The sequence below is a fragment of the Trachypithecus francoisi genome, unplaced genomic scaffold, assembly GCF_009764315.1.
Source record: "Trachypithecus francoisi isolate TF-2019V2 unplaced genomic scaffold, Tfra_2.0 Lachesis_group8, whole genome shotgun sequence".
In the NCBI taxonomy this organism is placed as follows: Eukaryota; Metazoa; Chordata; class Mammalia; order Primates; family Cercopithecidae; genus Trachypithecus; species Trachypithecus francoisi.
Window position 1 is genome coordinate 30,628,874 of NW_022681473.1, and position 26,427 is coordinate 30,655,300.

Below are 26,427 nucleotides of genomic sequence, written 5' to 3' on the forward strand. Positions count from 1 at the left end.
GCTGCCAACTGGACGTCCGTGATGTGACCCCTATAACACAGGCGTTATCTGTGACTTTCCTTATAGATTGCATTGTTTGCAAATGGGAGTCTATGCCACTCTCTGCCATCTCTTTGGTACTTCTGGGCCTCACCAGGAAGCCTTAAAGAGAGAGAACACAGAACTAAACACTAGAACCTGGCCACGGTGACCGTTTATAGGCTGAGTGCAGCCTGCTCGACGCAAACAGTATATAACCAAGTGTTATGGCACGAGTCCGGGTGGGAGCTGCTTCCTGCTCGGGGCAGCCCCATAACAGATTATTTTACATGAGTCTTTGTTTTCTGCCAGTTGAAGCAACAAGGGCTCAGAACACTTACTTACTTATTGATCGATTGATTGATTGAGATGGAGTCTTGCTCTGTTGCCCAGGCTGGAGTGCAGTGGCACAATCTTGTGGGTTCAATTGATTCTCCTGCCTCAGCCTCCTGATTAGCTGGGATTACAGGCACATGCTACCATGCCTGGCTAATTTTGGTATTTTGAGTGGAGACGAGGTTTCACCATGTTGACCAGGCTGGTCTTAAACTCCTGACCGACGTCAAGTGATTCACCTGCCTTGGCCTCCCAAAGTGCTGGTATTACAGGTGTGAGCCACTGCACCTGGCCCCCAAGCAATTTTTTAATGTACTTATAGAAAAGCAGAAATGTGTGCTCTTCATGTCATAGAACATGATGGGGACAGTAATTGCTGATCTGATCATAACCCCCTGGCCCTTCTCCCCACCCATCCTCATCCTCACTCTACATGTAAGCCTCATGCATCTGTGTCACATCATTGAAAGTTGCTGTCTGCATACAGTCACATGCACCTTTGGGTCTCTCCTGGGCAGACCTGAACACTGTTTCAGTTCCTTCCGGAGGCTGGATGCCCGAGCAGCTACTGAAAAATTCAACCAGGACCTGGGTTTCCGCATGCTCAACTGTGGGAGGACGGACCTCATCAACCAAGCCATTGAGGCCTTGGGGCCAGATGGGGTTAACACCATGGATGACCAGGTACGTCCTGAGAGCTCCACTAAGATAGGTGCGAGGACCAGAGTTGGGAATTCTTAGCTCCCAGCCTTGGCGGCCCTCTCTCTCAACCCTGAGACTTGCTCAGCTCTGTGCTTCGAAGAGGCAGGCTACCTCCCTAAACCCTGCTGCCCCCTGCCTGGTCACGTAGAGTGTCAGCTTGGAGACGTCTAGTACCCCTTGGAAAAACTTTGTCATGTGGCTTCCACTTCCCTGGCTGGACAGCTGGCCACTGTTCCAGGTGGTGCAAGGCTAGGAATGAGTTCAGGAGAGTGAGCTTCATCTCCAGCTAGGGACACGGTCGCTAACCCTGTAGTATGGCCTATTGTGGGCCGACTACTTGCCGGGGCATAGAAACCCTTGTCCTCATGGAGCTACCATTTTAGTGGGGGAGACAGATAATAAGAAACATAGATGTGTAAAATGTAGAGGATGTTAATTTAAAGTGCTGAGGACTAAAATGAAGCAAGAAAATGGGTAGGAAATGTTGGAGGTGATGTAGTTTTACATAGGCTTTAACTTGAGTTTCGCATCTGTTTTGTTTTTTACTTTTGCTGTGAACAGCTAAAATTTATATAGCATTTACTATGTTCGAGGCATTGTTCTAAGTGCTTCACATAAATTAACTCATTTCCTCTTGACAACAGCCCTGTGATGGTGATGTAGCACTATTATTTTCCCCATTGTATAGATGAGGAAACTGAGGGACAGAGAGGTTGCTTTACCTAAGGTCACACCACTAGTAAGGAGCAGAGCTGGGTGGAGAATCTGAGCAGCCAGACCCAGCCTCTCAACCACTATGGAATATCCTGTGTGTTTATTTGACACTGTACTGAGAGCACTTACCATGCGCAGAAGGGCAGTGTGGGGTCTGCAAGGCCACCCAGAGTGTGGGGAGTTAGATGACAGTGGCGAGTTAAGGCAGCGTTCTCAGATGAGGTGACAGCGCAGTGCAGCGTGCCATGAAACTCCGGGCAGACCGTGAGGCCAGGGTGGACTCTGACAGATGGGACAGGCTGCCAGGGGAAGCTTCGTGCTGGAGGCGGTTGAGCTGAACCTGGGGGAGGGCAGCATGGGGACGGAGCAAAGAGGAGTCGGGAAGGGATTCCAGGGAAAGGGACATAAGGAGCATGGGGTGGGGCAGTCAGGGCGTGGACCTGGGCCGGGGGTTGGGGAAGGACCACAGGCCCAGTGCTGGGCTTCCGGAGGGCAGTGGCAGGTGACAGGCTGCTGTGGGATCTCGTGGGAGTCTCTCCGTCCACATAGGCTCCAGGGCCTTGTGGGAGCTTTTGTCCCAGTGGAGTCTTCTTGAACAGCAGTGTGGAAGCCGTGGACTTTAGCTTCAGACCGACCTAGGATTTAGTGGCTGTGTAAGAGCTGTAGCATCTTGAACAAGTTACTCTGCCTCCCCGAGGTGCTTCAGTTTCCTCCCCTCTAAGGTGGGGGGTGATAGCACCTGCCACATAGGGTTAGGGGGAAGTCTGCATCCAGCCCATAGTCAGCGCTCAGCAAATGTTCATTCCGGTTTTATTGCCAATACGATGATTACTGTGTTGCTGTCAATATGATGACGACGCCTGAAATCTGGTTTTATTTGGCTTTTTTTTTTTTTTTTTTTTTTTGAGACAGAGTCTCGCTCTGTCACCCAGGCTGGAGCGCAGTGGCCGGATCTCAGTTCACTGTAAGCTCCGCCTCCCGGGTTTACGCTATTCTCCTGCTTCAGCCTCCCGAGTAGCTGGGACTACAGGCGCCCACCACCTCGCCCGGCTAGTTTTTTGTATTTTTTAGTAGAGACGGGGTTTCACCGGGTTAGCCAGGATGATCTCGATCTCCTGACCTCGTGATCCGCCTGTCTCGGCCTCCCAAAGTGCTGGGATTACAGGCTTGAGCCACCGCGCCCGGCTATTTGGCCTCTTTATATGTCTGGAGTGCGTGGGGACAGGGACAAGGGAAAAAGCAGTGTCTCCTCACAGGACCCATCATTTGGTTTAAACTCCAAATTGTGCACAGATGTGTGGAGAAAAAAGTAAGTCAAGTCTGTCCACAGGGAGATGAAACAAAGCCAGATTTTATTCTGTGGTGTTGGCTTTTGTCTAAGTGCTCAATCCTGTTTGTTCCCTAAACCTTAGTATTTATACAATGATCTGTGGGCAAACAGCCCTCTCACCCCATGATTAATCTCAGGCCATTGCTTTATCTCTGGCCACTGATTTATGAGGTAAGGAGATCTTGTCTACACACAAATATCCTAATAAATAACATCACGGGGCACCAGGCAAACACTTGCTGGGATCCAGCCATGGAATAAACAGTTTGCACTGCCTTTGCTGTTGCCAGCCACAGAGGAGGATTCCCAGCCAGGGAGGCGGCCCGCCAACTGCCCACCTAACCCAGGGAGACAGTAGGACTCAGCTTGCAGGAACGCTCTGAACTGCTCAGTAGCAGAAGACATTGAAGTCAAATGCCTCCTTTACCATCTCGTGAGACGCCGCAAACTCGGGCTTCACAGCTTATGGAGGCCTGGGTCCTGCCCCGAGTTCAACCTCTCGCTAGTTGTGTGACTTTGGGCAGTTAATTCCCCTTCTCTGCTCCTCAGTTGTAAAATGGGGAGAATGGAAATATTACGATGGTGGAGGGAGATGCTGCATGCTAATCACTAGCAGTGATCTCCACGCACAGGGTTGGGTGAGGCTGTATGGCATAGTAGCCGTGAGAGTGCTGTTGTGTTGTTGGTATTTTAATTAGGTAGCTCTTAATCAAGGTGAGCTCATTCTGAACTAAGCACCTTATACATATTAATCCACACTCTACAACAACCCTTTGAGGGAGATAAGATACTGCTCTGGTTCCCCATTTACAGATGAAGAAACTGAGGCACAGAGAGGGCAAATGACTTGTACCGAGTTTACAGCTCCCCATGGCAGAGGAGGCCTTGGCACCGAGCCTGGCTGCACAGCCTGTGCTGGGCCCCGCTCCAGTGTCCTGCAGTGCTCCTGGCAATGCCCCCACTCACCTTCCCCATGCCCTATGCCCAGCAGCCCAGGAAGCACAAAGCCTGGGGGAGCACAGGATGCTCGGCTGGGGTGGCAGGGGGCCCGATCTGTGGTTTCTGGGGCAGAGGCCTATGGGTACGTGGTGTTGTGTTCTGTTTGCAAACAGTTCAGCATGTGCATTTGATTTGCTCAGGGTATGACGCCGCTAATGTATGCCTGCGCTGCTGGGGACGAAGCAATGGTCCAGATGTTGATTGATGCCGGGGCAAACTTGGACATCCAGGTGAGGAAGCCCCACGGAGCTGCACCCAGGTCCTAGGCCAGCAAGGATCACTACGAGGTCTCCAACAAACATGCTGGGCTTGATGTTTTGGGCAATTGAGTAGATGTGCAAGACTGGAAAGAGAAGATGCACAGAGGCCACCGTTAGCACAGGGAAGTCTCCGCAAGATTTGGGCTTTCTGTCTGAGAGGAAGTGGACTGAGGCAAGAGTTGAGTGGAGAGATGGGCTGTGATTCTGTTTTCATGGTATCTTTCTCCTTTTACCAGCCTAATCTCCAGCCATTCCTTCCATCCCCAAATACTTCTAGCTCTGCCTCCCTCTGAAGCATAAAGCACTCCCAATCTGCCCTCTTTTGCCCAGGGCAGACATTGCTAATTAAACACCTATCCTCTCTTTTTGAGCGTTGTCCACTTTGTACAGGCAAACATTACCAATTGAATGTCGAAAGCACTTGTTAACCCCTGTTCACCATCCCTGCAGGGTACTCCCTTCACTCGGGTGCCCAGAAAACACAGATGATTTGTGGTATTTTCCAGGTTCCAAGCAACTCTCCCAGGCATCCTTCCATCCACCCCGACAGCCGGCACTGGACCTCACTGACATTTGCTGTGCTGCATGGACACATCTCTGTGGTCCAGGTGAGCTCCTGCCAGGTGAACACCATGCCCCCCAGCTTACCAGGTGAGCTGGGCCCCAAGCACGGCCCCAGCCTCAGCTGAGTGGGCAGGTGCCCTGAATGAGAGATCCCAAAGGCACTGCTTAAGGCCAGCTCACCTGATCAACAGGGCAGTGGCCCACCCGAGTTGCCTCAAGGAAAGGGGTTAGTGCAAGGACATGTGTAATTTTAGGAAACAAGACCCAGGTCCAGGCAGCATTAGGGTCCTGTCGTGCCCTCCCGGCATCTCTGTCTCTCTCGTGTCGGGCACACTGGGGGCTATCCCAGCCCCACTCAGCTTTCTCGCCTCCAGCCACCTTTCTGACCCTTCCCTTTTCTCCTCTCTCATGAATTCTACCACAGGGCCAGCTCTATATCATGGGCTCTGTGCAATTCTGTCTCCTCCCTACTTCCTTAGGATTCAGATTGGCACGGTTCATCTGTCGAGCCAAGCCACAGGTTGCCCACCTCGGCCCAGGTAGCTGTGCTGGCGTGGGGACAGGTGGTGGTTCTAGAAGCAGCAGCTGTGGGCAGAGCAGCTCCCCATGCCAGCAGGGGCTCCAGCCACATGCACTTACTCCCAGGTCCTCAGATCGCTGGCATGCGCAGGGTTTCATGGCACCCCTTCCAGGGAGTTGGCATGACACCCTCGCTCCCCACTAGGTTGCAAGGCTTCTGAGGGCAGGGATTGTGTCTGGCTGATTCATGGCCCTAGCCTACAGCAAGGACTCCGGGAGTGGCCATTACCCACTGGCCACCACATCCTGCCGCCTTTGCCTTATATGGACCAGAGCAAAATCCCAACCTCAGTTCAGACTGGGTCCACGGGGCTGTGCCTTGAGCCTGCCTGAACCCGTGCCTAGTTTTGCCCCAGTGAGCAGGCCCCCACCTCCACTGCCTTGGCACTGGTGCAGGGAGTCGGGCCATGACTGATTTCTGACTGCTGTATCTCCAGTGATGGCTGTCCCCCATGCCACACAGTCCGGAGAGGTCAGCCCGAACTCCACTCCTGGTCTCCAGGCAAAGGGCAGTTGGGCTCCCCTAGGCTGCCATGCATGCTTGGAGGAAGGTTTGGTCTTCAGGAGCCTGGGAGGGCTGGAAGATTGCTCCCTCCAGAGCAGCTGGTCAGGGAAGGTGGAACGGGAGCTGAAAGTCACCAGTTGGAGTAATGCAGACCCTACCTCTGCCCCAAGGCAGAGCCAGGACCGGCTCATCTGGAACTGCCTGGTATCTGTTAACTCTGCACCATCTGTCCCCTGTCAAAGCCCGCCCTTGCCAGCATGGGGAGAGGCCCTCTGCTGTCCTAGACTGGGACTTCCTGCTCCAGCCCCACCACCTGCCATCCTGGGGTACCTGCTGTACCTCTCCGATGAGAAGCCTAAGGGAAGCAGGCCTCTCTTCCCATTCTGTGGATGAGGAAGACTGAGGCTCCGGGAATTGAAGTACCTGCCTGGGGTTACTCATTGGCCAGTGGCCAGCCCTGACACCCTGCTCCTTCTGACTCCAGCACGTGCTGCCACCCAGAGCCACAGTTTACCCCATAGATTGGGGGCAGCATTTTCTGTGCTGCTCATCCACATGCATTCTTGGAAAGGTGGCTGCAGTCAGTTCATGGGAAAGCATTTGAAAGACAGAAAAAGCTCAGAGGTCCTCACAGCTTAGGGGCTTGGTCCTGGGCCACACTAATGGAGTTGAAGATTCTAGAAACTTAGCCCTGAGGATAACCTGGAGTTCTAAAGTTCCAGTTCCTCAGCTGCTGGGGTGAACCGCATCTTGGTCACATGCCTGGAGAGAAGTAAAGGCCCTGTTCGCAAAGCACCCTGGCCCTTCCCAGGTGCTCCCTGCCATGCTGAGCAGTGCCCTCCTCCTCTGTGCCCCCGGCAGTTGCTGCTGGACGCTGGTGCCCATGTGGAGGGCTCGGCAGTGAACGGCGGTGAGGACAGCTACGCGGAGACGCCCCTGCAGCTGGCCTCTGCGGCAGGTAGGCACCTGCTACCCGGAGGCTCTGTCTACCCTTCCCTGTAGTGCCCCCCAGCCTGGCCAGGCATGTAGCTGGACGTGCAGGGTTCTCTGTAGCACACACAGACCCTGTGCGGGGGCCTTAAAACCCCTTCTCTGGGCCACTGGGGGGCTTCCCCTGGCTCTACCTATCAGTTTCTGTTGGGCTCAGCATCTGGCAGGACCCAGCAGGGCAGGGAGGCCCTTCCCTCTGGAGACCCAGGGAGGGGGCACAGGGGCAGGGCACAGCCAGCCTTCTTCCTCTCCCTCCACTTCCGCCAAATGCAAATGAGCGTGGGGTTTACTGATTTATTCCAGCATTCAGAGCTGCGAGAATCCCGCTCTCCCTTCCCTCTCGCCTCAGCTGCCCTGGCGGCCGCCGCCTCAGTGTCCTCCGTGCTGCTCGCTTTCTCTTTCAGGGAACTACGAGCTGGTCAGTTTGTTGCTAAGCCGAGGCGCTGACCCCCTCCTCAGCATGCTCGAGGCCCACGGCATGGGTTCCTCCCTCCATGAGGACATGAACTGCTTCAGCCACTCAGCTGCCCATGGCCACAGGTACCTGCCCAGGATTCCCAACCTGTGTGACATGAGGGCACTGAAATAAGCTCACAGGAGCCTCAGTTTCCCCGATGGGAGCAGAAGAGCTAGGCCCAGAGACCCTTCCCAAAACAGGGGGCCTGTGTGCTCATAAACCAGAAACATGGGAGAGTTTAGCACAGGGGCCGGAGATGGGGGAAGACCCACAGCCGGTTCCTGGCAGACCTGGGACTGAAGCCTGGGCCTCCTGACGCCGAGGGCAAACCGTCCCATTTCCCAGTGAGAGGCCACTCTGCAGCTGCCAGAGCCCACTCAGGACCACGCGGCTTCCCATGCCTGCTGGTGGTCCTTCCAGTGCCCAAGTGGCCTTGGGCGTCCAAACAGCACATGGCTGAGCTGTACAGAGGCTCCTGGTGCAAAATTGCACCCTACCCCAGGTGCAGATGGTAGAGCTTGCTTTGTGGGGACCAGGCCTGCCCAGGGGTGTGGCGGGACAGCAGCAGGCTGAAGTCAGGGGCAGCATGGAGGGGCAAGAGGGAGACCAGACAAGGGGTTATTACAGGGCAGAAACAGGGCCAAAAAAGCAGGGCTGGCAGGCAGGGCACTTACTTCCAGTTCCCCGACACCATTCTTGTCACCAGGCTCATGCTCTGGCTGGGGTCCCCTCCCCTAGAATGCTTTTTTCTCCAGCTGTCTCCAGCCCACCCCCACATTCACCCACCTCGGCCGCCCTCACCCTCCAGGCACCATCTTCCACATCGCCACCTCTAGGCCACTCCACCCCGCCCAGTGCCTGCATCCCCCATGGAGGCCTCTTCACCCTGTGTGGAGACTGCCTGCCTGCTCATCCGCCTGTCACTCTGAGCACAGGACCCTTGGGACAGGCACCGTGGCTAGTTCACCTTCACGTGCCAGTGCCCGGCCCAAACAAGGTGCTCTGTAAACTGCCTGAGCTAGCAAGTCCAGGAGCCCTTGGGAGGGACCTTGGGTCCTTGGAAGGGCACCTCCAGGCCATGGGCTTGGCAGGTATGAGGAGGGTCTGCAGAGATCAGCCACCGGGAAACTTGCAGCCCCACCCATGCTGCATCCATCCCAGAGCCCTAGGCCACAGGACGCGACAGAATGAGCCTAGGTCCTGGAACCAGAAGTCCGGGGTCTGTACCCCGACCCGGAGTGGCCTTGAGCAAGACAGATCCATCGCCTGTGACGGTGATGTGTATAGGCTCTCACGAGGCTTAAAGCAGCAGCAGGGGGAAGCGTCCTCTGTGGGGTCTAATATTCTGTGTCTTCATTCGTAAACATGAATAAATTCTGCATGACATCCATCTCAGTTCATCCTTATCAACATGAAGGGACCAAACGAGTACTTACCGGGCTCTTCCTGTGTTTTAGACACTTTCACGGGCATAGTCAGCTGCTATTTAGAAAGACCTGCCGTGTTTCAGGCTCTGCATTTAAACCCTTTATATCAGCCTCGCATGAGCTCCGGGAAAGTGTGATATAATGGCACGCTGTAATACAGATACCAAAGCAGTCAGGGCTCAGAGAGGTAGAGTGACCTGGCTAAGTTCACACAGCCAGAATGGCAGAGCTCGCTCAGCCCCGAAGCCTATGACTTCTCGGCAATACCAGGATGGTAGAAGGGTGGGTTCCCCTGTACCCTGCCCTGCCTCTCGGAGGTGTGTGGGGATGGTGACCCTGGGACCCTGGCCTGCCTAGAGGAGGAACGCCATGAACCTCTGAGCCCTTGGATGCCCCAGAGCAGCCCATCGGGGCAGGGGGGTACTAGAGGACACCTCAGGTGGGCACTGCCTATGGGACCTCAGCCCTCGCCTTCATTCATCCCTGGGCCTGCAGGAACGTCCTGAGGAAGCTCCTGACGCAGCCACAGCAGGCTAAAGCGGACGTGCTATCCCTGGAGGAGATCCTGGCCGAGGGTGTGGAGGAGAGCGATGCGTCGAGCCAGGGCAGTGGCAGCGAGGGGCCTGTGCGGCTGAGCCGGACCCGCACCAAGGCCCTGCAGGAGGCCATGTACTACAGCGCCGAGCACGGCTATGTGGACATCACCATGGAGCTGAGGGCGCTGGGTGAGGCCTCGCAGGCGTGCACACGCATGTCCGTGCATGCATATGGACACACACGGTCACTCCCAGGTGCTCTTCAGCAGGCCTGAGAGGGCCAGGGCCCGCAGGGACAGACAAGCCCCAGGGCAGCTGAGCAGAGACAGGGTTAGAGGCTGGGACCCCCCTGCTACACGGCCAGGTCAGGAGGGGCCCTGGGTCTCAGACAGTGCCCAACAGTGCCATGTCTTGGAGTCACGGCCCAGCCCTCTGCCCTCGGGTCCTCCACCCTGCCTGGCTGGAGCTTCGCTGCCCTTTCCCCAGTCCCAGCCCAGGAATGTGGAGCGCTGGGAGCCTGTGCACCCCGGGACTCCGTGCTGTGAGACGGCAGTCCTGTCACTCGGCTGACCTTGCACTCCTTGGGTCTGCGCGTCTGTGGACTGTTGGTGTCCTCCAGGGAGGCTAGTTAGACAGACTTAGGTCAGGTCCTGTGTTAGCTGCACGCCACGTCCTCTCTCCAAGCCTTAATTGCCGCCTCTGTGGGTTTGGTGCTAATGATCCTTATCTAAGAATGGGGTGACATCACCTAAAGTACAAGGCACGGTGGCCACTGTGAGCACTTGGTGGATGATAGCACTGTCACTGTCATCACAGGGCCACAACCCCCCAGGGCTGGGCCAAGACAGCAGTGATCAGCCTCAGTGTTCTTCACTGGAAAACGGAGATGTCACCCCCACCTGCAGTCAGTAACCCAAAGGTAGTAACAGCACCACACTGCTGTCCATGTGTCGCTGGGGAATGCCATCAGTTCTTTAATCCACAGTGAGGCTGGGGTAAGAAGCTGTCTCCCTAATTACCAGGGACATGACTAGTTTATGTCACGAACTTCCCACAGCAATTTTAAGTTATGGCCCTGCTGACACACGCTGGGGAACTGGTAAAACAGTCATTATGTGCCCGGGGATGTGCAGTGACATTCCAGTGATCTGTGTGCTGGGAGAGCGCCACGTGATAGGACCAGGTTCATTTTGAGCTTCCGTGCAGGCAAGGAGGCCTGTGTCCTTGAGTGCCTGGCATATTCTCTGGCCATCCAAGCCCTCCTGGCCACCCCTCCACAACTATGAGACCTCTCTAGCAAGTCATTTTTGAGCGCAATAAGCAACAAGGCTACCATGGGTGCTGGACCCAAGCTTCAAATTCCCCAGGCTGGGCTGTCAACTTTCAGAGCTTGAGTTCCCTGCATTTGGGTCGAAGCCACCCCTCCACCTCATCTCATGAGAACCTGAAACTCCACCCTGACCTGCCAGCAAGACCTATTAGAATGAATTAAAGCTTTCATTCCATGGCCATCCTGAGAGGGCCACTCCGTGCACAGGAAGGGGGCAGGCGGGAGGGGGTGGGCGGGGTGCTCTGCAGACACCTGGGGCATCCTGGGAGAGTCTGCCCAGAAAAGGCTGTGGTCTGTGCCGGGAGCGCTTAGCTGTGGTGCGTGACTGCCTGCCCTTCCCTACCTGGGCCAGGGGTCCCCTGGAAGCTGCACATCTGGATTGAGTCTCTGAGGACCTCCTTCTCGCAGTCGCGGTACTCGGTGGTGCAGAGCCTCCTGCGGGACTTCAGCTCCATCAAAGAGGAGGAGTACAATGAGGAGCTGGTGACCGAGGGCTTGCAGCTCATGTTTGACATCCTCAAGACCAGCAAAGTGAGTGTGGCCAGTGGCCGGTTCCCAAGCCCACGGCCCAGACTCAGACCATGGGACACACAGATGGACACATAGGCAGACGTGTGGAAAGACACAGGGACCCCCCCCCCCACCCAACACACACACGCCTGTCCCCAGCACCCAGGGACACCCCCCGACCCGACACACACACACACACACGCTCACCCCCAGCACCCAGGGACTCCCCCACCCCAACACACACCCTCACACACACACACATAGCACCCAGACTTAGACCTGCACTGCCTGGCTGTAGAGGGCAGAGGCCATGGATGTGTCTGGGCTGGAACCTGGCCAAAAAAGCCATTTGGGGAATCACTGATGAAGGAACAGGCATCTCTTGCCAAGCCACATCTAGCAGGAACAAAAGACAGCGGCTGCACTAATCCTGGCCTGGACTTTTGAAATTAGCCTAATGTATCTACATCTGTGAACAGCCAGCCACAGCAGGCAGCTCACAGGCCCTCTCTCCCCTCCCCACAGAACGACTCCGTCATCCAGCAACTGGCTGCCATCTTCACCCACTGCTATGGCAGCAGCCCGATCCCCAGCATCCCAGAGGTCCGGAAGACCCTGCCGGCCAGGCTAGGTGAACGCCCGCCCCCTGCGCCCTGCATTGCCACACGCCCTCCCCCTCTTCCTTTTCCTGCCCCCTCCCCACTTTGTCGTCTTTCCATTTCCAAGTGTCAAGGTTCCAGCCTCAGTTTCTCTGTTCCTCACCCCTATGTCCCACCCCCAACCCCAGACACGCACCTCACAGCACCCACAAGCAACCCCCAGTAGGGGACTCCTTGGTCATATCCCTCTGTCTCCCCGCTTTCCACAGATCCACACTTTTTGAACAATAAGGAGATGTCGGATGTAACCTTCCTAGTGGAAGGAAAACTGTTTTATGCACATAAAGTCCTGCTGGTGACAGCTTCTAACAGGTAGGCAGCCTCAGATAACAAACTCCCAGCCCAGTGGCACAGAAGCACCTTGTTTCAGATTCGAGGTGACAGAGAGTGACTCACTAGGGCTGTACCCTACAGCCTGTGCCCCTCAGACTGCGGTCACGTGGCAGCAGAGCCCCACTCACCCCACAGCGGGACAAGGCAGGGTGGACCCGGGGCAGCAGGAAAGAGGGGCTCTGAGGTGGTGTTCTTTCTGGCCGAGTTACTGCTTTGTTGATTATTAGCAAACATATTCTGGAATGAAGAGTCAGCATTCTGGCCACAGGAGTCAGGTCGCTTGTATGGTGGGTGGTGGGGACAGAATCGGGCTCAGCCCAGATGTCTTCCTAAGACGGTGTAAAATGGTACTTGCTGAAAATCATTTTAGGAGCACAGCAGTAATTTTTAAAATGCTCCGTCTCCTGGTAGCCAGTCAGGTGACAGACGGTGCCATCGCCACACAGTGGTGGAGTAAAAGGTTCAAAATCTGCCTTGCTTTGTCTCCTTTACTCCAGGTTCAAGACACTAATGACCAATAAATCAGAACAGGATGGGGACAGCAGCAAGACCATTGAGATCAGCGACATGAAGTACCATATTTTTCAGGTGTGTGGGTCTTGGTGCCGCCCTCTTCTCAGAGGGATGACCCTCCCCCAGGAGCTCACCTTTGTGGGCAGCTGTGCGTAGGCTGACATTGTCCACTCTATTCCCAGTGCCTTCTGTATTTTGTTGAATCAATAGAGCATCCAGGTCTTTCCCTGTGCAGAGGTGGCCATCCCGTTGTGGGGCTGCAGCTTCAGAGCCTGTTGCATGGGTACTGAGCTCTAACCGCTAGACAGGTGGTCTGGGCAGCCTGCAGACAGACGTGCAAGGACAGATAGAGGCCACACAGCTGGGGAGTGAGTCCTTGTTATCAGGGTGGGCTCCCAGCCAATGGGCATTACCGAGATCTTGTTGGAAATGCAGAGCCCCAGGCCCCGCCTCAGCCCTCCTGCATCTTCACAAGATCCCCAGGTGGCCATGTGCTCAGTAGAGTTTGAGCAGTGCTGGTGGAGGCTGTGGAGGCTGTGACTTCTCCCAAGCATCGAACCCCAGTCACACTGGTCAAGCATGTGGCTTTGAGGCGCACATCCTGATTGCAGAAGATCGAGGTCAGGTCTTTCGGGCTCTAAGCTTTGTAAAACAAGATTACGTACTAGAAACTCCGTCAGGGCAGACAAGGTCCAGAGGAAGAGACCTGGCTGGGATCTCAGCTGAACCCCACTGAGAGGAGCTTTCTAGAAAGTAGCAACTGCAGGTCTCCAGGCTGTGTGGTGGGCTCAGGGCTGGAAGAGCTCACCCTTACAGGCTGGGATTGATGCCAGGAGGCAGCTGGCGGGTGGGTCTAGGGCCTTGCCCTGCACAGGAGTGGTTTGTGATATAATAGGAGAGATTGCAAACCCCAAAGAGTCTCACAGAAGCACATGGGGCCACTTCTAAAATGGCTTTTTTTTATTTTTATTTTTTGACAGTCTCACTCTGTCGCCTAGGCTGGAGTGCAGTGGCACAATCTCAGCTCAATGCAATCTCTGCTGTCCAGGTTCAAGTGATTCTCTTGCCTCGGCCTCATGAGTAGCTGGGATTTACAGGCACCTGCCACCGCGCCTGGCTAATTTTTGTATTTTTAGTAGAGACAGGGTTTCACCATCTTGGTCAGGCTGGTCTTGAACTCCTGACCTTGTGATCCACCCCCATCAGCCTCCCAAAGTGCTGGGATTACAGGCGTGAGCCACCACACCTGGCCTAAAATGGCTTTTTCTTTCTCATGCCCTCTCTAGTCACTTATCCCCATGCTTATGTAGCATTTAGACATTTTGGGGTGAATACCACAGCAAACAGGACAGAGACGCTGCCCTCAAGGTTTTAAGCAGTAGGATGAGCTCACCATCACTAACACTTAGGCAGGCAGGGTTCTAAGTGCTTTGCTTGGTTTCCACTGAAGCCTCCACAGCACAGTTCCAGGGAGGTAGGTATGTTATTATCGCCTCTTGATAGAGGAGGAGTCGGAGGCATGGAGAAGTTGAGTAACTTGCTCAAGGTCACATAGCTGGGAAGTGATTGAGCCAGAATTCAAACCCAGGATGTGCAAAATGGCCAAGTTTGCATTTGCAGCAGTAAGAAGGGATGGAAGGGGGGCACGGCCGCCTCCAGAGGACCCGTTAGGGGCTGCTGAGGAATCCAACCGAGTGACAGTGGTGACCTGGATTGGCAGTGGCTGGGGGAATGGAGGGAAATGGACCAGGGAAGAGCGGATGGGACTTGGAACTTGGTAACTGACAGATGTGGGAGGAGGGGAGGCCCAGGATTCTGGCACAGGCCACAGAGTGGTGGCGTCTCCCCTTCCCTCTTTTCCCACCCCTTAATCCAACTCACTGGAGAATGGGCAGCTTTAGGAACATGTCCAGGTGAGTGGAGCGGGAGGTGGAGTCACGCTCAGATCAGGCAGGAGGCAGGTCCTAGAGGGGCTGCAGGAATCGCTGGAGACTGGGGAGCACACATGTGGCCACGGTGACGACTGCCTGTAAGGGGATGTGTGCAGGCTTGGTCGCCTGTGCTCACCCACCAGGCCAAGGGAGGGCATCTGTCACAGAACAGGCTCAGCAGCCCCTTGGCACCTCCCAGGGTTGCTGGGAGGGCAAATAGGGGACAGGCTTCAGCTCCAGAGCACACATGTGCCTTCCCCTGGGCCTCTTGCCAAGTTCTGGCCGACTGTTCTAACCAGGCCCAGGGCACTTGCCCCATGGATCCCGAGTACAGAACTTCGCCATATCTGGGGCATCATTTCAGATGGGGCTTCCAGACCTCAGCTCCGGCTTTCCGGGCTTCCCTGGAGGGGTCAGCCTGGAGCTATTAATCTGGGGTCAGGGTTCCCTAACAAAGCCTGAAAGTTTCCAGCAGCCCCCAGCTATCTCATTAGCTCTCATGTTGGCGGGGTGGGGTGGGGTGAGGGTGGGTGGATCATTATTTTGTTTTCCGGAGGAGGAAACAGAGGCCCAAGGACTTCTAGGCAGTACTGTTGGATAGAGTGTGAGGCATACATTGTAATTTAAAATGTACTACTAGTCACATAAAAAAGAGCAGGTGAAATTGACTGTAATATTTTTGAACTTACAGTATAGCCAAAATATTATTTCAACATGTAATCAACGTAAAAGTTACTGATAGCCGAGCACAGTGGCTCACGCCTGTAATCCCAGCACTTTGGGAGGCTGAGGTGGGCGGACCACCTGAGGTCGGGAGTTTGAGACCAGCCTGACCAACATGGAGAAACTCTGTCTCTACTAAAAATATAAAATGAATCCCAGCTACTCAGGAGGCTGAGGCAGGAAGATCACTCGAACCCTGGAGGCGGAGGTTGCCGTGAGCCGAGATCGTGCCATTGCAGTCCAGCCTGGGCAACAAGAATGAAACTCCGTCTCAAAACAAAACAAGTCACTGAGCATATAGCCCAGAGGGCCCCAACCCTGCCCTTCCAACATAGTTTCTGCAGTCTCAGCTTCCAGGTGGCCCACTTAGGACAGAAGGAAACCCTGCTGCCCTTCTACAGCTGGTCCTGTCTGGGGCCTTTCCTCAAGCAGCCTGTCTAGCCCTGCAGGCTGCCTGGCTCCAGGAGGCACATGACCTGTATCCTGCTAGGGACTGCCAGGCTGTGCAAAATTCACCCACGTCTGCCTGCTGGCTGCCCAGCTCCCACAGCAAGGCTCCAGGTGAGCCATTCTGATCTGACTTCTGTGGCCTCATATGTATTCAAGTGGCCTCAGGGAGATCCATGTGCCACGGATCCCAAGACTGGGCCTTGCCAAAACCGAATCCTAAAATGCAGCAGGAGGTGGCCTTCCAGGCCAGGAAGGGAGCTGCAGCTTAAGGTGGCTGGTAGGCCTGGCCCCAGGGGCTGCCCGAGGCCATCCCTTAACAAAGAATCCCAAAAGGAAGATCTGACCTGCCTGCCTGGTCCCCCAACTCCAACCCTGTATGAGGGGCATTCCAGGCACTGCTCCTGCTGGTGCCACACCTTGCTGAGCACCCATTCAGTGCCTGCATGGGGAGGGCAGAGGGACCCGGGCATGGCTTGCCCAAGGCACACCCTATCTGGAGGGAGCAGACGGATACTTACTATGCAATCATGAGCTCGCCATCCAGGCTCCAGCAGGGGCTGAAGGAGGCCGTGGGAGCTTCCAGAACCTCTAGCAGTGGGGAGAGGCTGACATCTCCAGGTGGGCCTTGGCCAACATCTCCTGATGCCTGAACGAGGCTGGCAGACCCGTCTCCCGACTTCTCTCCCTGCAGCTGGGCCTTCTCCTAGACCCGCTGGTGCCTCTGCAGCCTCACGGCTGGTCTTCACAGAGCCCGACTGTGCCGGCTGGAGCCGTGTTTACTTACACACTTGCCAGCTCCTTGCTGGGGCCGTTTCTTCAGCCAGCCAGAAAGAATTGTTTTTTTTTCCAATTGAGAACCTCACTAGGCTCCAGCGTGATGGCCGAGTTTGTAACTGAAACCTCAGCAGAACTAAATAGTTCCCAATCCTGGACCACCTCATCTGGGAGCCCAAGGCGGGGCTCAACCTGTCGAGGGGAGCTCTGGGCCTCTGGGCCTGGGCTCCGCACTTTCTTTTTGAGGGAGCACACCTGAGACAGAGTCTGGATGGACTCTCACCTCCACATTGGATCCTTGTACAGACAGGGGAAGGCAGGAGACAGCGTCCTCCAACATCCCTTCAGAGACCCCCCCCCATTGCTACTCCATGTGTAGAATTTAGCTCACACCAGCAGTGAGTCACGTGGGGCCAGGCACGACGCGAGTCCTGCTGCAGGCATCAGGGGAGCTGAGGGACTTGAGCCAAGTCATCTTCCTTCCCTGGGCCTCAGTTTCCCCAACTGCGAATAGGAACTTCCCTCCTGGACTCATGGTGTTCTTATGAGGATTGTAGGGAAACATTCCATGGAGGGAGCTTGTCATCCGGGCAGGGACTCAGGAGACAGGGTCTTGGAGTTGGCTTCTAGAGGTGGCGTTCCCAGGAAAACACAAGTCTCAGCCTGAGCAGGAGAGGGAGGGAGACAGAGCTGGGGACCTGCAGAGGGACAGGCCCCTGGAGGTGGCAGCTGGAGCAGTACCCTGTGGGGCCGGCAAGGACTTTCATGCCTCAGGTCCACGTGGCATTCACGCAGGCCTCTTCCCACCACAGATGATGATGCAGTATCTGTACTATGGAGGAACAGAATCCATGGAGATCCCCACCGCTGACATCCTGGAGGTGAGACTTGGGAGAGGAGGAGGGGGCCTGCGCCAGGGTCCCTGGCTGCTCGGTCTCCCATTTACCCCCTTCACAGAGGTAAGGTGGCTCTTCCTCTCCATCTGACTGCAAGAGCGATTCCCAGAAACCGGAACTGTGCACACCGCTGAGCCCAGCCTCAGTGCGTGCCCCAGCGGGGATGGTTAGGTCCAGGTGGATCAGAAGGTAGTGGGGCCTGAGGGCGGAGGCAGCAGGGCACATGGCACTCAGGAGCTTTCTGTTCCATGCTGCCTGGGCTACTGGTCTGGCCATGGGCCCCCAAGACCTGCTCTGCCTCCCTACCAGCTGCTGTCAGCTGCCAGCCTGTTCCAGCTGGATGCCCTGCAGAGGCACTGCGAGATCCTATGCTCCCAGACTCTCAGCGTGGAGAGCGCCGTGAACACATACAAATATGCCAAGGTGAGGGCCAAGGATGCCTGCTGGCCACCTCCCACCACATGCTCTGCTGCACGGGGGCCTCGGCCGTGTGGCCGCACTGGGGATGAGCTATAGTGGAGATGCAGGTGGCCAGGCTGCTCGAGGGCAGAGTAGAGGCTGAGGGAGGGTAGGCAACTCTCTGTAGCCTGGGGTCACTGCTGCCCACTGGCCACATGGTAGCTTGGGAGGTGAGCTTTTGAGCCAGGTGCATCCTGGTTCACATTCCAGCTCTGCCACCTGGGCAAGTTGCTGAGCCTCTGAGTCAAATCAAAGCCATAGGTATTTACTTTTCTTCCCTACCTGTGCCTCCCCAGCTGCCCCATCTCAACAAGCGACACGGTCGCTGCTCAGTTGCTCAGACTCAAAACTGAAGAATCGTATTTGATTGTAAAAACCCTCCCAAATGCAAGCCATGTGCCTCTGAAACACACCCGCAGTTTCTCCACCTCCCTTCATCTCCACTGCCCTCGCCTTGCCCTAAGCCACCACCATCATTCTCTTGGACGATGGCATTGGCCCAGCCTTCCTACTTCCTGGCCTCAGCCCTGCAGTCCACAAGGTTCTTTAAAAAGTTCAAAACCCATGACCAGGCACAGTGGCTCACGCCTGTAATCCCAGTACTTTGGGAGGATGAGCCAGGAGGACCAGGAGTTTAGACCAGCCTGTGAAACATGGCAAGACCCTGCCTCTACAAACTAGCTGAGTGTCGTGGCATGTACCTGTGGTCCCAGTTGCTCAGGAGACTGAGGCAGGAGGACCACTTGAGCCCAGGAGGTTGAGACTGTAGTGAGCTGTGATCATGCCGTTGCACTCCAGCCTGGGCGACAGAGACACACTCCCCTCGCCCCCCCCCAAGAAAGTACAAACACTGTGTTACTCCCATACTTAATCCCACCAAAGGTTTTCCACCTGCTGCAGGCTAAATAATAGCTAGCCCTTATCATGCCTTCCAAGGCCCCCAAGGTCCTGCCCACATCTCCCTTCACTCCACCATGCTTCCTTCTCAGCGTGCCCAGACCCCAGGGCTTTTGTGACACTTCCCTTTTCCTGTCAAGCTCTTTCCCGCCCTTCATCAGCTGGTGTCCCCAGGCCTGCCCTGGCCTCTCACATGCCATCCTGTCACGTTGGCTTTACCTCCTTCACAGTCTCCACCACCGTCTGCAGTTACCTTGTCTTTGGTTCCTCAGATTCTGCCTCCCCCAAAATAGGACATCAGCAGCACTGCAGAGACCTTGACCTCTGAGCTGAAAACCCAGAGCGGCCCCTTGATATTTGTTGAGTGACATCCTTATCCAGCATTTACCATGTACACACTCACATGCCAGGCCTGGTGCTGAGCCCTGGACACCCAGTGGTGGACAGTCCCTGTTCTTGCCCTTAGGATGGGAACTTCCAATCCAACAGGGATGACTGCCACTTAATAGGGCAGCATGACAGTATGACACAGGCAGGAAAACGACAGGGGCTGGAACAGTTCAGAGTTAGCAGAGGTGGCCTCAGGATGCAGGGACAGGGAACACCTCCCCTGGCCAGGGTGGGGCTTAAGCAGGGCCGTGGCCATGGGTAGGTGGTATTTGGGGGTGAGGGTGAGTGGGGCTGTACTAAGGACATAAGCTTCACCCCCTCCTCTCTCTGCCCTACAGATCCACAATGCCCCAGAACTGGCCCTGTTCTGCGAGGGCTTCTTCCTCAAGCACATGAAGGCCCTGCTGGAGCAGGACGCCTTCCGGCAGCTCATCTACGGCCGCAGCAGCAAAGTGCAGGGCCTGGATCCACTGCAGGACCTGCAGAACACCCTGGCGGAGCGCGTGCACTCTGTCTACATCACCTCCCGGGTGTGAGGCAGGGGGCGGAGGCTGCCGGCGCCAGGGCCTGTGGAGATGCCAGGGCCTACCAGGTCAGGCTATGGTTGTAGGCCCTCTTGGAGCCAGACAGAGCACCCTCATCTCCTCTGCTCTAGAGCTGTTTGATAGGCAAAGGAGAGATGTAGCCAACTGGTGGCCCTCCTCCCCATCCCAGTCTGCCCCTCAAGGACAGCCATGCACTCCCCCTGTGTGTCGCTCTCCCCTCCTGCAGGTCAGCAGCTGGTCCTGATCCACCTCTGCCCAGGCCCTCCTAGGGCCTCAGTAAATTCAGACCATCCCAACTGGGGCTCTTGGGGGTGTGGGAATCCTTATGAATGTATAGAATGCATACTGCCTAGGCCCCTGGTCATCTATAGTAATTCAAAAGCTGGTATTTTTCTTCCTAAATGTCACATAGCAAAGGCTGCCCAAATCCCTGAACTTTTTCCTCAAAGGTTTGACAGGCTTGATGTGGGCATCCAGTGGCCTGACCCGCCCCCACCCCCGGTCACCATGACCGCTGCCACACAGAGTCCCCCCATTGTCTTTGGTGCCTGGGCTTCCAGAGTACCTCCCATCAGGACTATCGGCTTGCTCAGTTAGCAGCAGAGGGCATTTCCTCAGCTGATGGTTTCTGAGCTAAGTCTGGCATGGAGGGGTAGGGGACGGGGTACTGTGTAGGAATGGCCTCAGCTCTTGTTTTGCTGTGGTTTTAGGGGCCAAAGTAAATGGGTGGATTCTGGAACCTCAGGCCTCAACTAGGTTGCCTTTGTGGGGTCAGGAAGCAGAGCCCCCTGGTCAAGTCTCTCCGCTCCTTTAGTGTAGGATTGAGAGCTGGGCAAACACTTCCCATTGGGAACTGTGGCTCTTGGAGATAAAGGACGGGGCATTGATGGAAGATAAGGGCCGAGAGAAGAGGCCTTTCTGTTGTGTCCCCTCCCAGCCTTGCCCTCGAATTCTGCAGGCCCCAGGCTCCCCTGACACCTGTCGTATTTATGGACCAGACACTGGGGCAGCATCAGGCACAGCCTGTCTGGGTGCAACTTCTTCAGCTGTCTGGCGGCACCTTAGAAACTATTTATTCACCAAAAGCCCTGGGCAATTCAGGAGGTGTCACTCAGGTCACCCTGAACAGCCCCCAGGGGCTTGCAATCCTGGAAAATATTTTGACTAGCTGCTTGACTGGATGTACAAAGAAATAGGCATTATTTTATTGCTGTAATATTGTATGATACTTTAACTGTACAATAATGTTGTCACCTACTGTAAATGTACTATGGTTTTATTAACAATAAATACTCATTAACAATGACCTTGGCCTCACTGCTCCTGGAAGAGGGTTACTCAGAGTTCAGCACTGGGGAGGAGCCTCTTAGGACCAGGGAGAGATCCCAGAGCTGACTCTCACTCAGGTATCCTGCCTCTCAGAGCCAAGACCTTACCAAAGCCATTGCTGTGGCCACCCAGCACTCGCCTCTCTCCATTCCTCACCGGCCCTCGCTCACATTTACACGTATGTGCCACTGAGCTGGACAGGCACCAAATGACTGAGGAATATGACACCATCAGGCTTTCCTTATCTCCACTCCCACCCCCTCCACAGCCCTTTATGTGGGAGCTATTTTGGGGGTTGTCTTCACTTATCTCCACTCCCACCCCCTCCACAGCCCTTTATGTGGGAGCTATCTTGGGGGTTGTTTTCAGAGGTGTTTGCAAACCCTGGCACATCCCCAAATGGCAGAGCCCAGCAAAGTGGCGGGAGGGCCTCCTTCACCCAGGCCCGACCTGGCCTGATTTGAGGGACCTGTCCCTGGGTGAGTGCTGCCTCCAGGCCCAGCTGAGCTAAGCTGGCGGTGCCACCACAAGGCCACTAGCAGAGGTAATGGAGGGAGATGGTGAGGCGCCGACTCAGACCCAAGAGTGTTCTGGGGCCATGGCTGTGGTTTTAGGTGCAAAGTTCAGGCACAAATACAAGTTTTTAAAACATTCCCTGCCAATTGGCTGGGCATAGTGGTGTACATCTGTATTCCCAGCTGCTCAGGAGGCTGAGGTGGGAGGATCACAGAGCCCAGGAGTTCAAGGCTGCAGTGAACTATGATCACCCCTGCACCTCAGCCTGGACAACAAAGCAAGACTCTCAAAAAGGAAAGAGTCGCCTGTCTGCAGAGGCAGGTATAGAAATTCCTAAGGTCACTGGGAACCTGAAGCAAAGTGGCTGTGGGCCAGTGACTGGCCATGACTCAGGAGTTAGGGGAATGATATAAAGATCCCAGTCCCTGGGAAGGCCCAATTCCAGCTGGGGCTGCGCAGGGCAGCTCGAGGCCTAGCCTGGTGCCCTGGGGCCGCACAGACCCATGGTGCCCTCTGGGGGCCACTGGGAGGGGGCGCACTGCCCTGCACCATCTTTCTATGCAGTGGCCAAGAAGGTGGTAGAGCAGGCCGCCCCTCCCTAGCACTTGTCACACAAAGTGGCTACCCTTCACAGGTCTGTGTCCAGCGTCCCCACAAGTTGCCCCATCCCACTGCCCCATGCCTCGGTCAGTACCCAGTCTAGAAACCAAGATCTAGTTGCATTCTGGCTCCAGACGAGGGATCAGCCCTTTCCTCTCCTGAGAGGGCGAGTGGGGGGTTGAGAGAAAGTGGAGGTGGGAGAGAGGGAGTGGGCCCCTTAGAGCCTGTAGGTAGCAGGAATACATTTTTGAATAAACATTAAAAATTAAAATAATTACCAAAAAAAAAAAAATCAGACGTGGTTCCAAGGGGCTAGGACCCAAACGGACATAATCACTTACCCGGGCAGCTGGACCTCCTAATTCAGGGCCACTGCTCACTGCCTGCCTGTTCCGCCTGCTATGAGCAGCCACAGGCGGGCTCGGGGGAGTTACCTTCTTACTGGAGCCCTTGAGTACCCAGGTGCTGAGCACATGGGTTGCATCCACAGGGATTTCACTCCGCTCCAGCAGGTCCACAGGCAATCATAAGCTGGTGCCTTAGCCGTCTCCAAAGAAAACGCCTCTCCAGAAGTGGCGGGTACCAGTCTGCTCCTGCACCGACAGGGCTAACACTGAGATTGTTTTTTTTTGAGGCTATCTGGTTTCTTTCCTGCATTCAAATCTTCTCCTGAAGCTTTCCTTTCCTTTCTGCTCTCCGCCTGGAAGGCCAGTTATCCTTTTCCACATCAGTCCCCATGCCAAGATGCGAGGTGGCTAGAGCTTTCTCCTCAACAGAACCAGCCGGAGCCGGAAGCCCCAGCCTCTCTCCCTTTCAGGCTGCCTTTCACGTCCTGTTTGCAGGATCCAGATGATGTTTAACTCGAACCAATTGTTTGTAGAATCAAGGGCATGCTCCTTCCGGGACAATCCCCTGAAATTGTCTATTCAAGCCCAAGGGGCTTCCAACCCCACCCCCTCCTCTAGGCCTGCAGAATGGCTGCGGGTGGGCCTCAGATAATGAGTCTACATTTTCCCAAGGTGACGGTCACTTATTTCTGCCCCTCCCCCACCTCCCAGCCTCAGCGGCCCCCTTTGTGTCCCGTCTCCTGGTCACTCTGGAGTCCTCTGGGACTGCCAGGCCAGATGAGCAGTGGAAGCACTGAAGCAGGCCGGCATCAGCTCTGCCTGGCGAGGGGGCATGGGGGGCGACCATTCAGTAACATTCTTTGTTCAGGCTTCTTCAGCCTCTTCCCCTTCTGGTGACAGCATTCATGGCTGGCCTATCTGAATTCATTTTGCAAGTGACATTTCCTAAGACAGCCAAGCTTTACAGATGTCACTCTGTCTGGGGGCCAGATGGTGAAGTGTGGGGGAGCATGCCTTTTCAGGTTTGAAGGAGAACCCAAGATCATGACCACAAAATGCAAAGACCCAAGCGTGTGTTTAGGAACACACACTTTGCAAATAAAGAGGCCTTGTCCAAGGATACAGAGATATTACACTGAGCCAGACAAGTCTGACTGCAAAATGCATGCTCTTTGCTGCCCAAGTGAGACGCCTTTTCTAGCTTAGGTTGTGGTTTTTGGAACATGGCCAGTCCTGGCCAAGTGTGGTGGCTCACGCTTCTAATCCCAATACTCTGGGAGGCCCTAGCGGATCACTTGAGGCCAGAGTTCCAGACCAACCTGAGCAACATATTGAGACTCCATCTCTAGATAATTTCAAAAATTAGGCAGGTGTGGTGGTGAGCACCTTCCCAGCTGCTTGGAAGGCTGAGGTGGGAGAATGCCTTCAGCCCGAGTTCAAGGCTGCAATGAGCTATGACTGAGCCACCGCACTCCAGCTTGGGCAACAGAACAAGACCCTGTCTGTTTTTAAACCACCACCACAGCTAGTCCTTATTGAGTATTCTCAGAGCTGACATGTAACTGAACTTGAACAGCTCCTCTAGTTAGATCTGATGAGTGCCCAGAACCCAGAGAGATTGAACGGGCACTTGCTCTGTGCCAGGCACTGTTCTAAATGCTTTCCATTCTACCCCACCCACTCCTCACCACAACTCCATGACGGGGGGGCTATTCCTACCGCTCACACTTTGCAGAAGTGGACCTGAAGGGCAGGTAGGATCCAGTAACCTGCCCAAGGCCACGGTGAGGGTCAGGGCAGAGCAGTCTGCCTCCAGAGCCCTCTCACCTTGCACCCAGAGCAGAGCCAGCTGGGGAGATTTTGGGGGTAGAGACACTAAACAAAAGCTTCCTTACCTGTAGGATGATATGCCTGGACAACTTGCACAGTCCCATCCAGCTCTGACCATTTGAGAATGTGACTCTGCTTTTGGTCACGCTCTAAGAAAACCCTCTTTGAAAGGCAGGCTTGGGCACCCACCTGAGAAAATAAATAAAAATTATTTTCATGCCCTCTCCCCACCGCCAGCAAAATTTCCTACAGACCTAACAGAGGTCTGTGGCCAGGAAACTTCAGTTCCAAGAAATGAAAGGCCCCTAGTTCATGTCCCGACAGTCTCGGTGAAGGCTCAGCAGCGCTAGGGTCACGCACAGAACCTGCTCTTCTCCCTCTGAGAACAAGTCCTGGGAGCTGCATATGAAATACCCTTCGGCTGAGAAGTTACTGTTTCCTTCCCTGTCCTTCTCTGAACCTAGACAACACATCAGGGCTGCAGATTCATTAGCCTGGGTACCATGAAACAAACACACCAAAGGACGTGTAAAGCCACCAGGTAATCTCTGTTCCCAACAAACAGAAGGGACCAAGTGACCTGGAAGGAGCTGGGAAGGAAATGAGGCAGTTCTAGCTGGCTTCCAGCCACCACACCCAGCCCCTCGAGGTGACCACAACCACCTGCCACTTCTCCCGCAGACCTCTGGGCTGGGAAGCCCTAGATACACTGCTCACCTCTGGCCTTGATACCAACGCCTTCCAAATTCCACCAGGCAGCCAAGACCCACCAGAAGAAACTTCCACATGTGTGGATTTCAGAACGCTCACAGGCAGCTGGTCTTTCTAGAATATTATTTATTAAAAATAGATTCTCTATCCCTCCCCTCACCCCTGCGAGCAAAATGGCCTTTCCCAACATCTTTTCCCAAATGGATGAGATAACAGGTCTTGAGGACACAGATGTGGCACCCTACATAAACTACAGGCTCAGGCGTTTCTGGGACAGTGGCTCTGCTGGAGCCAAGAGTGGAACAGCACAAGACGACATCAGCAAACCCTGGTGTACCTAACTGCGGGCTGCCATGGATGCCAGGACGGACTGGAGGTCCTCCTGCTCCAGGCACAAGGCCACAAAGAGAGACCCAGAGGCCCAGCAGCAGCCCCCTGGGCACCACCAGAAAGCAATGTACTTAAGGGCCTCACGGGGACGAGAGGCAACATGGCTTCCACATGTGCGGGAATGAGCCTAAAAAGATGGCCCAAAGCAAAATATGAACTTATAGGAAAGGAGGGCCCTGGACTGGGTGGGGAGAGAGAGACTCCTGGCAATTCTAGGTGGCAGTGCCCAGCCATCAAGTTCTAAGGAGACCCATTTGGGAGTGACTCTGCCTTCAGCCAGGTTGAGCTCACAGACTGACACAGGCCTGGAGGCTGAATCCGCGGCCAGCTTGCAGGTGTGCCAGGACCTCTTGTTGCTTTTAACAGTCCAGCCAGAGAGGGTTCAGGAAGTGAGAGTATCTTCCCATGATCAAACACTGATGCCAAAGTTTCTCTTCACTATTTCTTCCGCTTCAGTCTCATATCTTTTTTGTTCTTTGTATCTCTATTCTTCTTCAACTTCTTGCTCTGTTTGGGTTCTTGTTTGGCTTCTAACTTCCTTTTCTTGTCACTAGAGAAAAATCAAAAATAGAATGAAATCTGTACAGATCTGAACATCTGAGACTGCTTGGTTTTAAGCTTGCTTTGCTTTGTGAAAAAGGGTTTCCACCGTTTGAAACTTAATGTAAGGACACCCAACTGGACGTAAATGTTCTCTGCAAACCTATTGGGGGTAGGCATTGTGCTGGGCCTGGGGACACACCACACAGACCAGTTCCTGCCCTGACCCAGCTCTTAGTCTGTGGAAGAACAAATCTTGATCTTAACACCTGAAATCCGGGTTCTCCTCAGAGCTCGGTACACTCTGCTCCCCTCTCCCAAGACAGATCTAAGGCAC

At 54.9% G+C, this 26,427-nt stretch overlaps 2 protein-coding genes across 7 annotated transcripts in view; one reads left to right on the top strand and one right to left on the bottom strand.

Moving 5' to 3' along the window:
• ABTB2 (ankyrin repeat and BTB domain containing 2) overlaps window positions 1–21,133 on the top strand; it is a 211,534-nt gene extending 190,401 nt beyond the window's left edge. The window contains exons 5-17 of the mRNA XM_033205372.1: window positions 873–1,038; window positions 4,240–4,329; window positions 4,866–4,967; window positions 6,869–6,965; window positions 7,402–7,537; window positions 9,377–9,606; window positions 11,100–11,278; window positions 11,783–11,888; window positions 12,126–12,228; window positions 12,747–12,837; window positions 17,453–17,521; window positions 17,846–17,959; window positions 19,621–21,133. Of these exons, the coding sequence (XP_033061263.1) occupies window positions 873–1,038; window positions 4,240–4,329; window positions 4,866–4,967; window positions 6,869–6,965; window positions 7,402–7,537; window positions 9,377–9,606; window positions 11,100–11,278; window positions 11,783–11,888; window positions 12,126–12,228; window positions 12,747–12,837; window positions 17,453–17,521; window positions 17,846–17,959; window positions 19,621–19,818 (1,681 nt within the window). The 3' untranslated portion in view covers window positions 19,819–21,133. The remainder of the gene's footprint in view (window positions 1–872; window positions 1,039–4,239; window positions 4,330–4,865; window positions 4,968–6,868; window positions 6,966–7,401; window positions 7,538–9,376; window positions 9,607–11,099; window positions 11,279–11,782; window positions 11,889–12,125; window positions 12,229–12,746; window positions 12,838–17,452; window positions 17,522–17,845; window positions 17,960–19,620) is intronic.
• Window positions 12,167–26,427, bottom strand: part of NAT10 (N-acetyltransferase 10) — a 54,946-nt gene continuing 40,685 nt past the window's right edge. The window contains exons 29-34 of one of the 6 annotated variants that reach the window (XR_004435811.1): window positions 24,515–26,100; window positions 22,707–22,865; window positions 16,385–17,303; window positions 14,644–14,789; window positions 14,156–14,317; window positions 12,167–13,084 (exon numbers count right to left, since the gene is read on the bottom strand). Coding sequence is in view for 2 of the 6 variants with exons in the window: in XM_033205370.1 (XP_033061261.1) it covers window positions 25,989–26,100 (112 nt within the window). In the remaining 4 variants the exon portion in view is untranslated. Of the gene's footprint in view, window positions 13,085–14,155; window positions 14,790–16,384; window positions 17,304–22,706; window positions 22,866–24,514; window positions 26,101–26,427 lie in introns of those variants that run through there. The other 5 variants (XR_004435812.1, XR_004435810.1, XR_004435813.1 and 2 more) reach the window with 5 other exon arrangements.